This window comes from Perognathus longimembris, chromosome 10 (genome assembly GCF_023159225.1).
Source record: "Perognathus longimembris pacificus isolate PPM17 chromosome 10, ASM2315922v1, whole genome shotgun sequence".
In the NCBI taxonomy this organism is placed as follows: Eukaryota; Metazoa; Chordata; class Mammalia; order Rodentia; family Heteromyidae; genus Perognathus; species Perognathus longimembris.
In genome coordinates this window covers 31723195-31741402 of record NC_063170.1, presented here as the reverse complement: position 1 = coordinate 31741402, position 18208 = coordinate 31723195, and the positions used below count along the sequence as shown (strand labels likewise).

Genomic DNA, 18208 nt, shown 5'->3' with positions numbered 1-18208 from the left:
TATAGGCCCATTCTGTAGGACAGGCCAGTGGAGGCCTTTCTGGTCCTGTCTGATCTCTTTTCCTTGCAGATGAGCACACTGGAAACCTGATGGTAAAAAATTAATGATTTGACTGGTATTTCTAAAACTTCCCCTTGGGAGGGATTAAGAATTAGAAAAGTTTTTTTTTTAAAAAGTTAAAAAGTTAATTTACCTGATGCAATTTGATCTCTGTACGATTTTGCAATTTGAATGTATTGAAAAAGCAAAGATGACGGGGCTGGGGATATAGCCTAGTGGCAAGAGTGCCTGCCTCGGATACACGAGGCCCTAGGTTCGATTCCCCAGCACCACATATACAGAAAACGGCCAGAAGCGGCGCTGTGGCTCAAGTGGCAGAGTGCTAACCTTGAGCGGGAAGAAGCCAGGGACAGTGCTTAGGCCCTGAGTCCAAGGCCCAGGACTGGCCAAAAAAAAAAGCAAAGATGCTAAGTCTGGATTCTTGTTTGTAATTCTGGTGCTTGTAATTCTTGCATTAAGGAAAAATTGTCATTTGCAGTAACTAGGACTGAAAAAAGGGCTGTTTTAAAACGAGCAGCCTGAAGCAATGGGCTGCACCTGGTGCCTCTAGGTTTCAGAGTTCTTCAAGTGCAAATGGAAGCTAAAGTAGAAGTGTTAAAGCAGAGCTTAGTAAAAGGCTTTAGAAATCAAGAATGCATTTCTAGATGTGAAATTGTCCTAAGTGATTGTTCCAAAGTGGGAAAAGAAAAAATTACAGCTACTAAAATGATTGTTTAGTTGCTATTCCAGTTTGTCTATAGGTTTTTTTGTAACAGTTTCCAGTAGGCCCACAGAGAAGGACAGACTATTCCTACAAGTTTGTCAGATGTAACTTTGGCCTTTAATAAGTTCCAGGTAAGATCATGCTTAAAAACTACTTCTATGTGGACCATCTTGTTGCTTTTAATTGGAGTAAAGTGACCTTATGTACAGACTCATGATCTGCAGCCAGCACGGGCAGAGAATGGTCCCTGTGAGAGTCTTTGTCTCTAACCAGCCAACAGAGTGCTGGGAACAGAGTTGTGAGTTGTTTTGAGGCTCAAAGTAGCAGAGTGCCATCCTTGAGCTGGAAAGCTGAAGGATAGCACTCAGGTCCTGAGTCCAAGTCCAGCAACAAACCCTGGAAAATTCAAAAGCTGCATCTATCCAAGAATGGAAAAGACCCTACTGGGACAAAAGTGATGGAGCTTCCAGAGGCAGTAAGCCACTGCTTGGATGGCAGAGATGGTGTCAGATCCTAGACTCATGTGTGTTTGGCCCTTCAAAAGTTAATCAGAGGGGCTGGGAATATGACCTAGTGGTAAAGTGTTCGCCTAGTATACATGAAGCCCTGGGTTCAATTCCTCAGCACCACATATATAGAAAAAAAGCCAGAAGTGGAGCTGTGGCTCAAGAGGCAGAGTACTAGCCTTGAGCAAGAAGAAGCCAGGGACAGTGCTCAGGCCCTGAATCCACGCCCCAGGACTGGAAACAAAAACAAAACAAATATAACAAAAGTTAATCAGAGCTGGGAGGTCCTAGAAGAATAGTTTGTAAGCATGTCTCTCTAATGCCCATGTCTGTCTACTTTATAACTGGACAGGAACTTGCCAGTCATCTGTGATAATGAGTAGTAAAGCTAAGTTTTTCAAATGTGGGGATAGTTTAAAATCCTACTCCCCTGCATCTGCTCAAAACCCTAACTGGCAGTGAATTTTGAGCTGACACATCTGTTCAGGAAAGGAAGCTTGTGGACCTGAGATTGTGTCCTTATTGAGACCTATCTAAGGCCTGCAAAGCTAATTTAGGCATTGTTAGGTCATCAGAGATCAGTTTCCCCAGCCAGTCAGAAAAATGCTTTTGCAAACTAGAATGTAAGTCTGTATAGTTGTTAAAAGTTAAACGTAATTTCCGGTTTGGAGTAAAGCTCCTAATGGACATCTGATCCTACAGCCCTTAGTAAAGTAGGCTAAGGGTACAGGTTCCTGGCTAGGAAAGGTCAATGCCCCTGAGTCAGCCTGAAGAAGTGGCAGAAGATGGATGATCTTTGCCCACCAGCTCCCCTTCAAGATCAAGGGACCAGAGTCATTTTTAGAAGATGAGACAGGATAATGTAGGGGTATGGAAAACAGTGCTAACGAGTGTTGGGGGTTTTTAGCCTCCCGCACTCTTCTGTCCTGCAGGAGAGACGGGATAGCACACCCCATGCGGATGGGTCCAGGAAAAGGATATAGGGGGCTGACAGACCACCACCCAGCCCCGCTCTCCACAGAGGACAGACAGGCAGCCTGGGAGCAGGTTGAGCCAACTCGTTGTTTATTCCGGAAAAGATCTATTCTTTTACACAGGTTGGAGGGCTGGAGAAGGGGAGGGATACGTGCACCTATGTAGGGGCTGTGATTTGATGCCTGAGCTGTCCGTCAGGGTGGAGTTCCGAGGGACCTCCCTAAGGGGCGGCCTACATCTTTGTCACGGCCCTCAGGACTGCCTCTTGGTTCCTCCCTTGGCACCATCTTGGCACCATGTGGTCTGAGGCGGGAGGTGTGCCTAGCAGCCACCTGGTTCCAGGGCTGGGAAAAGAGGCGGTGCCAGCTAGAACCGCCTTGTGATGATTCAAGGTGTCCGGGTGTGCCCCACAAACGAGTGCACAAGAGTGGTGACTGCACTTGTGAGAGATGGCTACAGGCTAAGCCTTCTATGTTGGCCTAGAAAATCCTAGCCTTACTGGAAATATCTGATGACTAAAAGTTATTGCCCTGGCAAAATTACCCAGAGGTCATTGATTACATAAAGCTGTCTTGAAATCCAATGAGGTACCAGCCTGCAAAAGCCAGTGTACTTAAAAAGGCAACCAGGAAAATATTAGGAGATTTCACCAAAGTAGGCCTCCAGTTAAGTTTCTTTAGCCAGTCTATGCAGAAAGTTGCAGGCAACCCAGCAGAAGGTGTGACATTCTATTGGAGCCACTGGGAGACACTGCTACCTGCTGCCGCCACGTCCCTGCCCATCCCATTTGGGTTAAGGTCTAGGACGGCCTGATGGTCATCTGCAAGAATCTACATCTTCACCCTGAGCACCTCTACGATGGTAAAAGCAGATGGGACTCCATTCATACCCAGCTGATTCCTGCTATAAGGCTGCTTCTATTTTGGGGGGACATTCTTTCTGTGGTAACCTTCCCACTCCTCTGAGTTGACTGGAGTTGACTAGCTCTATTAAGAAAATTGGAAAGCACGCGTGGAAGGTTAGAGAGTCACTCCCAGGCAATGCGTGGGGTGGGAGTGTTGTGCCAGAATCCAGATACCCCAAAGACCACCGAGACCGAGATCGGTGCAAAAGCAAAGGTGCCATTTATTAGTGAATGTGCATTTGGGCCAATGAGCTCACCAGACACAGCTGAGAGACGAGGGCCCTGAGAAAGGGGATTGCATACTTTTTATACAAGTGAACAAACAACGTCAGGGCTTCCCATGTTAGCAGCTATCCCATTAGTCGCCCTTCAGCAATGCCTGATATGTTGATTAGGGGCCATCTGCACATTTCAAAACAGCAACCATTTATTCTTGGCTAAGTCAGCTTGCCCCCTGTCTATTGTTTGCTTAGCTACTGGATGGGCACATAGTTGTAGCTTTTCCCAGTGACAGCACTCTCAGCTTCTCAGAGTCAGTTTTAACTCTAACATGGCTGCCTCTTTTTCAAAATGGAATTACTTCAGTCTTTCAGGAGGTGTGTCCAAGTGTATTAGAGAATGTCCAAATGGATTAGGGTGAGACCTCAGGGAAGGGAGGGAGGTAACTTCCTCCAGGGGTGCCAGTTACCTAGGTAACTAGATGGAGATTTAAACAGGTGAGAGCACCTGCAGCCCTCCTGAGGGTGAACCTCACAGATAACCTGTTTCTTTCTGGGTGCAAGCTTGGGAGCAGCAGTCCCATCAGACTGGCCCTTGTCTCATCTTTGCTCTCCCCAGCATCCTGTGGGTGGAGTCACTTTAATTAAGTTGGCTATAATATAAATATCTTCATCTGTATCTGTATCTGTGGGGTTAAGGGACTTGTGAAGTCATCTAAATTTAAACCAGAAAGGTCTCCTCATGTAACTAAGGGTCTTGAGGGCCAAATACTATTCCAAATACCATCAGGAAGACCATAAATCAAAGATTTGATTCAGGGACATAAAAGAAGAAGGGGATGTTGAGGGGTGTCAGATTGACTCCATCTCAGATTAGTTAAAGAGAGCAGAAGCTGACTCCATCTTCACTAAGATTTTTCCTGCCCCTGAGCTTCAGGGTTGAGGGCCGTGCCCTGTCTGCTTGGAATCCAGGGAAGGTCCCCCTGGCTGTGATAAGAAACTGCTTGACCACCTGCATTGCGGAACGTTCAAGGTTAACAATAGTACCCCCACCCCCATGAGTAAGTGTGTCCCCCTGCACTGAGTGGGGCCCACCAAATTCACATGCCAATTCTAACTAAAATGTTAGGTTGGTTCAAACAGTTACTATGAGGCAGATTGTAACTCCATTGCCACCTGTGTGTGACCTGACATGCTCTGTAAGTGTTGTGACCTCATTGGCCACCGGCGTGTGGCAGGCTTGACCATGTGGTATTTGCCTTTATAACCCCAACTTGAGCATCACTCGGGGTCACAGTGGTAGCCCCTGAGTCTGCACTGTGTCCCTGGCCGGTCAGTTCACTTTTTACTTCCCCAATAAATCCATCTTTTTACTTGAGATTGTCTCTGAGTGGTGAACTCTTGGGGGGACATGGAGTCTCCTCCCTCAAACTCCATAACATGTTTAAAAAACAGATGTTCTAAGTGATGTTTGTCCTGCTTTTAGTTACTCCCCAGGCATCTTCAGGCCTAATTGAAGAGTCACTGCTTTTTAGCAAAAGTAGCCCCAAAGTCCTGGTTACAAAGAGTCTTTGTGAGGAGGAGCCCCTTCTGGTGGAATGAGACAAACAGTTTTTGTGTTGTGGTCATGGATTTGAAGGCATCAGTCTTTGGATGAGGTATATGAGGATAGTAAGATACATGAACACCTACACAGCAGGGAAGTAAAGGAGGATAGAACAAGAAGACATTATCTCATAGCACTGTCTTTTTAGATTTCTGCTGATAAGTCCTTTATTGTAAGGAAAAACATGAAAAATCTTTCAGTCAGGAAAAGTAAGTGAATTCTTAAGATCTAGTACATTTTTATCACCCTGACTTACTAGGGTGATTCAAAAGTTCAGAAAGCAAAGAAAATTTCTTTTCTTCATCTTATCAGACATAAGTATAACAATAATGTTAGAGCTCTAAGTTTGCCACTCTGCTATTTCCAAATGGTTTCCTTCAATGGCTGGCATTTTTAGCATAACAAAAAAGCAGGTACTTCCAAAGAACTGGTGGTGAGGGGAGAAAGCTCTATAGGATAATTGGCAAACTGGTGGTGAGGAGAGAAAGCTCTTTAGTGTAACCAGTGAACTGGTGGTGAGGGGAGAAAGCTCTACAGGGTAACCGGCGAACTGGGTTTAGTCTCAGGTCTTCTACCATGGCCTTCAGCAAATCTCTTTATATGTAATAGACTCGTCAAAGTGCTGGGATATTAAAATGAAAAAGCTTGGATAAAAGCCCTTAGAAATGGTTCAGATACTTATAAACACATATAGTGACTACATTCCAGAGGACAGGATCTGAGAGTGCTAAGCTGATCAGTATGAGAAGCAGCTTATTGTAGAAAAACCTATTCATTATTGATTTATGTCTCCATCTTTGGGTGTAATATATTTAATAGAATGAGTTATATGGAGAAAGACATAAGAAATGAGCAGAGGAAGCCAAAGCCTGAGACCTCTCAAATGCATTACTCATTACTATCTCAGACTTATTCAAAGGCCAACCACTGGCCGTAATCCCTCCACAATGCCTCTATCCATCAAAGTGCACTGGCATCTCTGGGTTTCCCTCACAGGCTATGACCACTCGCCTTGTGCTCGCCTTGGCTCGGTATCTGCAGTTGGGTGCCCTGGAACTCCCTGTCTCCCTGCAGTCTGTGACCTTCACTACTCCCTCATGACAGTTCATCCTGCCATTCTTGCACTGGATATTGGTGGTGCTGCAGATACTACGAATGTTCCAGATGTCTTCATGGATAAAGGTGTTGAAGCGCTTGCACTGATAGGTGGTCATCTTCCGTCTCTGCATCATCAGGTTGCAGTAGCTATCATTGCCACCTGTCTCCTGAGGGTGCACGTGCTGTCGCAGGAACCGCTGGTACATGCGATCCTGGCCATAGGAGGGCTGTACAATCCCTAGCCCCAGGAGGGTCAGCAGCAAGAACAGAAGCAAAGACTGGCACCTCTGCAAATCCATCACCACCTAGAGAAAAAGCAAAGAGAAGAAAAGACTAAGAACCAACAAGGAGCTGGGGATGGTAGGCTGACATTTCTTCTACTCCGCAGTTCTCTTTCCCTTCCTTATATTTACCATCCACCGATTCCCTTTACCATTTACCATCTACCTTGCTCCCACCTTTTCCCATCATTATTTCTCCCAACAATAGCAGTTTGCCTACATGGACTTCACACACACACACCCGGGTCGGTCATGGATCTTGACCTCAGGATCTGGGTGCTGTACCTGAGCTTTTTTGCTCAAGACCAGCATTCTCCCACTTTGAGCCACAGCGCCATTTCCAGTTTTCTGGAGGTTATTTGGAGATAAGAGTATCACAGATTTTCCTGTCTGGACTGGTGTTGAATCGTGATCCTCAAATCTCAGCCTCTTGAGTAGCTAGGATTACAGGTGTGAGCCACCAATGCCTGGCCCCAACATAGATTTCTAAAAACATGAGTCTTTCTCTTTGCTGGAGAGCAGTTGGTATAGTCAGTTCACTAAGCTAGAACAGAGCTGAAAGGAGTAGTTTATTGTCCAGGTTTGTGTAGCCAGAGTAAATGTATGCAAAAGTACAATAATTGATCTCATAAGGTAATTACCTGGTATGCTCTTTGGGAAGTGTTTGGTTCCCTGAAAACATTTTATTTTATTTACATATGGAGGAGGAGAGTGTGTGTACGCACACACACAGACATGTACATCAGTACTGGAGCTTGAAACTCATGACCTTGTGTTCTTGTTTAGCTTTTGCTTAATGCTCGAGCTCTACCACTTGAGCCATACCTCCACTTTTAACTTTTTGCTGGTTAATTGGAGATAGGAGTCTGTAGGATTTGTTTGCCAAGGTTAACTTTTGAACAATGATCTTCAGATCACAACCTTCTGAGTAGCTAGGTTTACAGGCATGAGCCACTGATGCTGAGCCCCCCTGAAAACTTTTAGCTCCCAGTGTTTTAGATAGACTCATGTCAAGGAAAGTTTATACACTGATTTTAATTCATTTAGAATTGAGGGAAATGGAGAAAAGAAAATAGAATAAAAAGTCTAGTATTAATATTTCCTCTCACATGACTATTCTGCTAATGGAGTAAACAGAATTTTTTTGAAATTATAGTAATCTGATATTTTAAAGATAAAAGAAGAAAGACAAATAGGATAATAAAGACATGCTCAGAGTTGCTTCTGGATCAACTGCAGAAAGGTGGAGGTTTGATCTCTGCCAACAGTGACTAGCCAGATGCTTCCCTCTGGTGGTCAGTCCTGGGACTAACATGGATTTTGACTGCTTCAGTCTTATAAAATTGATTCACCAGCAAAGAAACACCATCCCTGGTTCAAAAGAAGTGGGCAATCCTAACTAGAAATGACAGTATTTTGAGAGTAAAGCAGACCCATCACAATCTGTATAGTCCAAGGACTGGCCCCAGTTAAACTTTTAGCTTTTTTTTTTTTTTGGGGGGGGGGTTGTTTTGGAGTTTGAACTCAGGGCCTGGGTGTTGTCCCTGAGCTCTTTTGCCAAAGGCTAATTAGCACTCTAGTACTTTGAATCATAGCACCACTACTTCTGGTTTTCTGGTGGTTAAGTGGAGATACGAGTCTCAAAGACTGCTTGGACTGGCTTTGAACTGTGATCCTCAGATCTCAGCCTCCTGTGTAGCTGGGATTACAGGTGTGAGCCACTAGTCCAGATTTGAGGCCAACAGGCACACACACACACACACACACACACACACACACACACACTTTCTCTCTCTCACACACATCCACACGTTATCAAGCCTCTATCTCAGTAAGCTAGATGTGGTGGCAAATGCATTTCATTCCAGATATGAAGGTGGCTAGAGTGGGAGGGAAATAACCCTCCCCCACATTCTACCTGAAAAATAACTATAAGAAACAAAGGGCTGGGTAGGGTGTAGCTCAAATGGTAGAGCACTCAAGTAGCAAAACAACCCATCATAGATCTACTCCATAGTATATCAAATATCCAAGGGCATCCCACATCCAACAATAACATTGCAAACTTTTGACTTTTAGAATTTAATTAAGTAAGTAGTGTATAGATACTGAGGGTTGAACTCAAGGCCTAGGTGCTGTCCTTTAGCTTTTTCACTCCAGGCTGCCACTCTACCACTTGAGCCATAGCTTTTTGATGGATAGTTGGAGATAAGAGTTTCACAATGGTTTCTGCCTGGGCTGGCTTCAAACCTCGGTCCTCAAATCTCAGCCTCCTGTGTAGGTAGGCTTACATTGTGAGCCACTGGGGCCAGGCAGAATTTCTATTTTTGTGGGGGTTTTTTGTTTTGCCAGTAGTGGAGCTTGAACTCAGGGCCTGAGCACTGTCCCTGGATTCTTTTTGCTCAAGGCTAGCACTCTACCACTTGAGCCACAGTACCACTTCTGGCTTTTTCCATATATGTGGTGCTGAGGAATCAAACCCAGGGCTTCATGTATACAAGGCAAGCACTCTACCACTAGGCCATATTCCCAACCCCAGAATTTATTTATTTATTTATTTTTGCCAGTCCTGGGGCTTAGACTCAGCTTGAGCACGGTCCCTGGCTTCTTTTTTGGCTCAAGGCTAGCACTCTACCACTTGAGCCACAGTGCCACTTCTGGCCTTTTTATATATGTGTGGTGCTGAGGAATTGAACCCAGGGCTTCCTGTATACAAGGCAAACATTCTTGCCACTAGGCCATATTCCCAGCCCCCAGAATTTCTATTTTTAAGTTGTCTATAACTCATTTAATTTATGGTTGACTATGATTAATTTCCTTATAATTACTCTCTTGATAGTCATTATCAACAGTGAGAAACTCTTACAATGGGAGAAGAATCTGACCTTCAAATTATTCTTAAAAGTAATACTATTTATTTTTAAATTAAATTTATAAAGATCTTATTATTTTATGCTTTCATAGACATTAAAATTATTGATTCTTAATTTTTATTTGGCATGTCTCACATATAAATCAATGAACACTTTCATCTAAAACTTTGTGGTCCTCAAGAAGGTCCTAACATTAGGTCTGTGGTATGGCTAAGCAGTCCAGGAACTGTGGCCACGAATCTAGAAGATCAAGGAAACCTAGGGTATAGATGGGATGGCATGTGGTTGAAAAATAAACTCTCTTTCTCATCAGCATATATAATGCTGATTAGACCAACACCTATTGGTTTACCTTGTCTGCTTCATGATAACCATCAATAAATTGGGTACAATGCTGAAGAATACCAAGTTATATGCTAAGGAAATTCAGTGGTCATTTCACAATACGGAAATAAATTGTAGCTGAAAAAGATTCTACTAAGCATATGGATTCTAATCTATAATAAAATCTAATGCAAGTGTGCTTTGGGGAGTTTATGGAAGGAGTGGTACATGATTCCAGGAGAGACAGCTACCCCTAAAAGAACAGTAAGTGCTTGCACCTAGACACTGCTCCTGCAGAGTCGCTGGTCTGCCACCTACCCACTTGTCAAATTGCACATTTGCCTTCTGCTTTTAAATCTTGTGGGTACTTCTCTGCCTAGTTTGTTTTTTTTTCTTGTAAAAGTTTAATTGACACAGATACACTACCACATCCAGCTTTTGTGTTGAAATGGGGTCTTGCTAGCTTTTGGTTCAGCTGACCTTGAGCTATGATCCTCTCATTTCTACTCCCTGAGTAGCTGAGATTACTGCTGGGAACCACTGCACCCAGTAATGCTGGGGGTTTTCAGGACCTCATGCTTGCTAGGCAGGTGCTCTACCAATGAACTATGCATCCTGCATCCAGCTTTTTTTTTCTTTTTGAAACAGGGTGTTGCTATATAATCCATACTGGCCTTGAACTCATGATCCTCCTGTTTCAGCCTTCCAAGTGCTGGTATAACAGGAATGTATCACAACTGACTTCCTTATTATTAATGTCAACTGCCCATCATAAAGTACAAACATGTTTATGAATATTAAATGTATGTCTGAACATGTTAAAATATATAATTACATGCTGTGTGTATATAATTTATACTTATAATGTGTTACTTGTATAATATTCATCTACTTATAATAAGAACATTATACAACAAATTCAATATTAAAGGAAAGACTGCTTTGCAAACTCAGGTTAAAAATAATATAGTGTTATCTGAGTACTTAAATTTGGATTCTTCATATGATTTTCAGATTTCTAGAATTTGAACAACAAGGAAAAGAAGGTTAGTAATAATATTGTAAGGAGATGAGTCAATCAGTCTAAAATTTATGAGGAAATAAAATAGGCCTGGGGATATGGCCTAGTGGCAAGAGTGCCTGCCTCTTATACATGAGGCCCCGGGTTCGATTCCCCAGCACCACATATACAGAAAACGGCCAGAAGTGGTGCTGTGGCTCAAGTGGCAGAGTGCTAGCCTTGAGCAAAAAGAAGCCAGGGACAGTGCTCAGGCCCTGAGTCCAAGCCCCAGGACTGGCCAAAAAATCAAAAAATCAAAAAATTAAAAAAAAATAAATTTAACATCAAGATCGCTAAGCTAATAAAAACAAATATAAATTCACACCTCTGGAAAGTTTTATTGACTTGTAGTCAATTAAGTATCTTGCTTTGTAGTAGAAAATTACTCACTTCTATATCAAAAGTAATTGTAGAATCTAAGCACTCAAAACTGAAAGGGACCTAAGCGGTCACAGCCAACACCTTTTGCCCGGTGCCAGAATTTCAGCTCAAAAATTAATAGGAGGTAGAACAAGAGCTAGTAGTACATAAAGACATCACTAGGTGTCAGAGATGGATAGGAATGTTGGCAGTGTCGTCCATCTACTTAAAGATAGTTGATCCTTATAAAAAGATCCTCTGAACAAAGCCCTGGGTTCAATTCCTCAGCACCACATAAACAGAAAAGGCCAGAAGTGGTTCTTGTGGCTCAAGAGGTAGAGTGCTAACCTTGAGCAAAAAGATGCCAGGGACAGTCAGTGCTCAGGCCAAGTCCAAGCTCCGGGACCCGCAAAAAAAAAGTTCCACTGTGGGTTCCGTGGTTCATAGAAGAGCATCCTAGCTAGCAGGCCTGGTTAGTCTCTATGTAAACTTGCTATGCTTCAGATGTTGAGACCAAAGATGCCCCACTAGATACAAATGTCACAGCAAAAGCCACAAAGTTTAGTCCTTGAACCTAACCAGCAAAGAACTAGAATTAGAGGTGTGGCTCAATTTCTAACAAAAGAAATAAGTGCTGAAGATTAGAAAGGACCAGTGCTAAACATACTTCTGTTTCTTCCCTAGTTAAAACATATAAAATGCTTCTAAAAGAGATAAGAACAACGTTACTTCAGCAACTGGCTTCCAAGACCTTTGGGGGATTTTACTGCAGTTTGGAAATCCTTCCGAGCTCTCTGCTTGCTTCTAGTCCTATTAATTTTCCTTTACCCACACTCAGGCTATCCCTAATGAAACTGATATTCATTTTAAATCTAGAATGTTATTCATTTTCTTATTAATTCATGAGCTTGGGTGCAGAGGCTTTGCAAGATTTCCTGAAAGTAGATAAACGGCTGAAAACAGTACAGGTATAACAAGCAGAGAAGTAGATTACCCAGGAGGAAGACTCTTGTGCAAGTCTGGCAGCTTCCCTCCAGATGAAGATGGGTGCAGCTGTTTGCTCCTGGATAAAGTGCTCCAGATGTGTGAATTTGAAGGCCACTCTGGTTCTGATTATATAGCTCTCATAGGAAGGGGTGGGGACCACAGATCTAAGAGTTCCTAGTACTGGCAGAGATATGCAAACCAATGACACTGTGCTTGCACGAACAAGGACAGTCATTTGTTCCCCCCCCCACTCGGTCAAATATTAACCCACCTGGGTGGATTAGAAAATTGCTTTGGGAGTGGGTAAACTTTGATAAACATGACCTTTTGTCCTCTATCTTTCTGATATTCATGGGTCTTACTTATGCTGGCTCACAACAGGGTTGAGATTTCTTGGTTCACACACAATAGTTTGCATCCATGAAATATCATCTCTGCCTTGGAAGAAGTCTACAAGGCAGACACAATGTTCCAGGAGGAAGATAGGTGTGTGTACATGTATGTGCATATATATGTATGTGTACATACATGCATGTATATATACATGTGTGCATGTATATATGCAAAAGTGGAGGAACATAGATTTCTTTGGGAATAGTCTATGTGTAGATAAAGGAAAATTAATAGGACTAGTAGCAAAAGGGAGGTTTAGGAAAAATTATCATACTGTATCCCAAAAAGTCTTAGGAGCCAGTTGCTGAAGGGCATTGAGAGTAGCTTTGCTCTTGTCTCATTTATAACTATTATATGTGGTTAATCAGGGAAGAAAGATTATATATATTATATATAAGATATACCCCCCACACACCCCCACTACTGTAGCTTAAACAGTGTGTGGGCACTATTTATTGCTTTTTTACTCAAGGATGGCACTCTATCACTTGAACATAGCTTCTCTTCCAGATTTTTGTTGGCTAATTGGATATGAGTCTTATGTACTTCCCGACGTGGGTTAGCTTCAAATCATAATACTCAAATCCAGCCTCCTGAGTAGCTAGGGTTACCAGTATGAGTCACTAGTGCCCAGCTTATATGTTCTATTTATCCACAATCTTTGGTTTCAAATATAAGGCAAAAACCAGGAAGCCAAATGTGTCCATGCTTCCATGGGTACTGGATCTAGAATAGTGTGTGTGTGTGTGTGTGTGTGTGTGTGTGTGTGTGTGCACATGTACTAGTCCTGGGGCTTGAATTTAGGCCTGGTCGCTGACCTTAAGCTTTCTTGGTCAAGGCTAGTACTCTCCCACTTGAATCAGAGCTCTATTTCCTGCCTTTGTGTGTGTGGTTAACTGGAAATAAGAGTTGCACAGACTTTCCTGCCCAGGGTTGGCTTCGATCTCCTCCTCAGATCACAGCCTCCTGAGTAGGTAGGATTTTAGGTGTGAGCCACTGACACTCTGCTAACTTTTGTTTTTATTTCCTTATTTTCTTGCATAAGCCACCTCACCTGGCTAATGTTTAACTTTTAAAATTTCTTAGCCCTTTGTTGTCATTCACTGACTTCTAAGTATTTAATCTGCCCACATTTGAGAAGGCAACATCTAAGGACAAGCTGTATTCCAATGCAACAAATGCACTTAAAAATCACCCCTATAATGATAATAATCAATGCTATCTTTCCTTTTGTAAAGCTCTTGTGTACATTATTACATTTGACCATCACAGGGACTGTGTGAGGCAGGTATTGTGCCTCTTCTGCTAGCAAAGAAACTTCATGATGAAAGAGTAGATGAAGCCAGTTGCCAGTAGTTCATACTGTCATTGTATTACATGGGAGACTGAGATTGGAAGCTTGTGGTTTGAAGCTCGCCTGGGAGGAAAGTCTCTGAGGCTATTATCTTCAATTAGCCACCAAAAAGCCAGAATAAAAAAAAAGTAAAGCTGTGAGTCAAGTAGTAGAGTGTAGACAGTGCTTAGGACCTGAGTTCAAGCCCCATTAACAGAACATTAAAAAGAAGGGACTGGGAAGATGGCTTAGCGGTAGAGTGCTTGCTTGCCATGCACAAAGCCCTGGGTTTGATTCCTCAGCACCACATAAACAGAAAAAGCTGGAAGTGGTGCTGTGGCTCAAGAGGTAGAGTTCTAGCCTTGAGCAAAAAGAAGCCAAGGTTAGTGCCCAGACGCTGAGTCCAAGTCCCAGGACTAGCAAAAAAACCACCAAACAAACAAATAAATAAAAGGGAGGAGTATATGAATAATAGAGTCAGATTTCAGGCCCTTCAATGACAGAAGAAATATACTTGATTTTCCAGGATCTCCAGACACATCCAGAATCCAGACTCAGCCTCTTCTGTCCCATCCAATCTCCAAAAGAGATGCCCACTTCTTGATTTGTGGGAGCCCTAGACCCACTCCTAATGAAGCAAGCACGAAGTGGCTATCCCACATGGATGGCTCTTAGTTGTATGGACTCAGTTTAGGTATGTGCAGGTGTATGTGAAAAGCTGGGGGACTCTCTACTTGTGTAAAAGCTGCAAGGCCCCTAGAGGAAGATTCAGCCTACTAGAAGGACATGATGAGAGGAAGAGAAATATATATGGAACAGAGTGGAAGGAGTACAGTGAATGCCATTCATATCTTCTCTCATCTCCAATAGCTTTTTGAGGCAGTCTTACTATGTAGCCTAGTTTGGACTAGAACTTACAATCCTCCTGACTCTGCATCTGAGTCCTGGGATGGCAAGCAAGTGCTACGATGCCTAGCTTCACATCACCTTCTGATCCAGCTTCCTGGGTTCTAGAGAGAGGAAACTAACAAAACTTGAATAAAAATGTCATGCACACACCTGTTATCCTAGCTACTCAGGAGGCTGAGATCTGAAGATTAAGGTTTGAAGCCAGTCTGGGAAGAAAATCTATAAGATTCTTATCTCCAATTAAGCACTGAAAAGCTGTAAGAGGAGCCTTGGCTCAAGTAGTTGAGTGCCAGCCTTGAACAAAAAGCTAAAGGACAGTGCCTAGTTCCTGAGTTCATGTCCCAATACTGGCAAAAGTTCTAGGGCTGGAGAGCAAAGGACTAAGCATACTGCTATCAACTGCTTTCCTTCAGCACCTGAGCCATCAGGAATACTAAAGTTTCTAAAAAGGGAGTAGCAGGCACACTTCTGCCAGTTTGCTTTGCTAAATACCATAGTTCAAGGTGTTTCTGGAGCAAAAGAAGTCTTGAGTAATGGGGCCCAAAAAGCAGAGGGAACCCTGGCAGGCATCCAACAGAGTTCCCATTTGCAGTTTCCTTTTGAGGACAACATACCATTTGCAAGTACCCATTTTAAAGTAATCTCGCAGCACTTCTGGAAAACTGTGTTCTAAACAGTCATCAAGCACTCATTTGTTAGCAAGGAATGCTGCCAGGCTTGTTGCAACACGCCTTGCCTCAACAGTCTTCAGGAGAAGCAGCAACCAACCCTCATAGCCTGAGATGACCCATCAACATGGCCCTTTTCTAACCAACAGCCCTAAAGTAGTAGATACCGCTCCCTACCCTGTAGCACGCGCACGCGCGCACACACACACACACACACACACACACACACACACATAGCCCCAAGGCCTGGAATACACCCTTGCCCAAAGAAGGCAGCCTCTGCTGTCAGAGCTATGCCTCACCATTAGAAAGCCATTTCAACAGTAAAGGCCCACATTTTGTCAGGCCCTTAAGTACAGGTGGTTGGAAACCTGCTCATATAGTTGAGAACACAAAAGCCAGATGTTCCGTTCCCCCCCCCCCCCAACTTGGCACAAAGATGTATTTATGTTTAAACATAAAATACCTTTTTAATAGTTTTATTGTCTCATTAAAATGAATCTAAGTACCCACCTGTGTTTCCAAATACAATTAAAAAGTCTTTGATCAACACACATTATAGCTTGCATTATTTTATTTATTTATTTTTATTGGTCACGGGGCTCGAACTCTGGGTCTGGGCACTATCCCTGAGCTCTTCAGCTCAAGGCTAGTGCTCTACCACTTGAGTCACAGTGCCACTTCTAGTTTTCTGATGGTTAATTGGAGATAAGAGTCTCATGGACTTTCCTACTTGGGCTGGCTTTGAACCACAATCCTAATATCTCATCCCCCTGAGTAGCTAGGATTACAGGCGTGAACCACCAGTGCCTGGCTATCTTGCATTACATGTGAAACTCTTGTCAAATCATACAAATAAATTCTGACCAGGAATTGGTGGCTCACACCTGTAGTCATAGCTACTTAGGAGGCCAAGATATGAGGATCAAGATTTGAAGCCAGTTCAGGAAAGAAAAGTCCATGAGACTTGTAGTTAACCAGCAAAAGGCCAGAAATGGAAGTATGGCTCAAGTAGTAGAATGTTGGCCTTGAGAACAAGTGGCCCTGAGTTTAAGCCCTGCTAATGCTAAAAATAATTAATTACTTAGTAGCTAAAACTTCTGACAAACTGGGCACTGGTGGCTCATGCCTGTAATCCTAGCAACTCAGGAGGCTGAGATCTGAGGATGAAATGAAATGTACAGAGAGATTCCTCCAGTCAGCACTGGCCCACATTACTTTAGTTCGAGTCATACTAGCAATGCTTCCAACAAAAGCCTGACAAACATCTTACCCTTGCTGGCAAATGAACTGACATCTGTGCTCTGACTGTAGCCAAAGCTATTGCTCTTTTCCTGGAGTGGTTTCCCTACCCTCCCTGCTAAACTACAGCTTACCTCCACATTCTAGAGTGCCTTCTTTTATGTAAGAGCTATGTGACTGACCCCATTTCCTTTCTTCATACAGTTAGAATGCCCCTGAGACTGTCCGCCCTCATTTTACACACAAGAAAACTGAAGAACAGAGACAGAGACATGAAATGCTCAAAGAACATATGCTGTTCCTGGGACTAGAACCTTTCCAACTCACCATGCAGCTTTTAAATTTCATTGTAATTCCTTGAAAATGAAAACTAATTTTAAATGTACAACTGAAAATAGTTGCTTGAAGGGAACCTACATCAAATGTGTCCAAATTTCCAGAAATATGTAACATATTTTAACTCAGGGCCTGAGCACTGTCCCTGGCTTCTTTTTGCTCAAGGCTGGCACTCTGCCACTTGAGCCACAGCACCATGGCTTTTTCCATATATGTGGTGCTGAGGAATCGAACCCAGGGCTTCATGTATATGAGGCAAGCACTCTACTGCTAGGCCATATTCCCAGCCCCCAAAAGATTTGCTTGAATTGAAGCATTTGCAAAAAAATTATCCCTTTTCACTAACAAGTTAGACAGCTCTGCTTCTGGATGTTAGTCATATGTTGTCCAGATGAACATGCCCTTTGGGTCTCTAAGGATTCCATTTGTAGCTTGATAATAAGATTCTACTGTCACAGAGGTAAGATCTTAGCTCAGGATTTCACAGCTCCAGAAGCCGTGCTGAAACAGAGTTTTTCTGTCCTTCCTGAATGAAGATGTTTTAGTTTCACCCTTATGCTGGCACCATCTGATGTGCTGTTTCAGAGTAAGGAACCAAATCCCAAAGTCCAGGAAGAAAGTTTAGAGAAGAGGCTTTTGGCCGGGTCCCCAAGAGTTTCACAACAGACCGAGGGTGGGTGAAGGGTGGAGAGGCAGAGCAAACCAGACAAAACCACCAGTTCCCAAGTATTAGTTACAGGAGTAAACAAACATTGGACAAGTCCTGGCTGCACAAATCTGATCTGACTCTGAGCCCCGCAGTTTCCTTAGTTTGGGGCAAACTGGCTCCCTGTTCAGATTCTGCAGTCACTCTGAGGATGAGTTCTGGGCAGCCGGGCACCCACGCTGGCATCTCTTCCTGGTTTGGAAAGTACAAGTCTGGGTAGGGAGGGAGTACATTACCACCAGCGAGAAATGGTCTTGTCCCCGCTCCCCAGATTAATTTTTTTATTAAATTAAATTAACGTGTTGGGCGGGGGCTTTATTTTGACTTCTGGGGTCAGTCTCACCCCCTCCGTCACCTTCCATCCGCTGACAACACCTTCCCCACTCCTCGGCCCCCAGGCCCCGAGCTCCCGGGTCCCCCGAGCTCCCGGGTCCCCGGAGCTCCCGGTGAACCGCTCCTTACCCGGGCCCAGGGCGCGAGCCTGCCTTGGCGTGTGGAGCTGGGGTAGCCAAGAGGCTTTGTTTCCCACCACTTGGCTCCTTCCTCGCAGACCGAAGCTGTGCAGACACAAAGCTGTTCTTCGCAGTCTTGCTCTGGATCTGGGTGGGGTCGGAGTGGCGCGCGCCTGGGTGTGCACTCGGACCAAAGTGGGAACCGAGGGGAGGA

General features: G+C 43.6%; 1 protein-coding gene across 1 annotated transcript; it reads right to left on the bottom strand.

Moving 5' to 3' along the window:
* Positions 1 to 5121: 5121 nt before the first annotated feature.
* On the bottom strand, positions 5122 to 18168 carry LOC125358534 (ribonuclease 4). The gene is made up of 2 exons (XM_048355716.1): positions 18005 to 18168; positions 5122 to 6375 (listed from the first exon to the last, which is right to left on the bottom strand). The coding sequence occupies exon 2, from the start codon at positions 6367 to 6369 to the stop codon at positions 5926 to 5928; it is 444 nt and encodes a 147-aa protein (XP_048211673.1). The 5' UTR covers positions 6370 to 6375; positions 18005 to 18168; the 3' UTR covers positions 5122 to 5925.
* Between the last annotated feature and the right edge of the window lie 40 nt (positions 18169 to 18208).

What these genes read in the sequence shown, in the direction of transcription:
- LOC125358534 (XM_048355716.1), bottom strand. Translation starts at nt 6,369, where the DNA reads ATGGATTTGCAGAGGTGCCAGTCTTTGCTTCTGTTCTTGCTGCTGACC.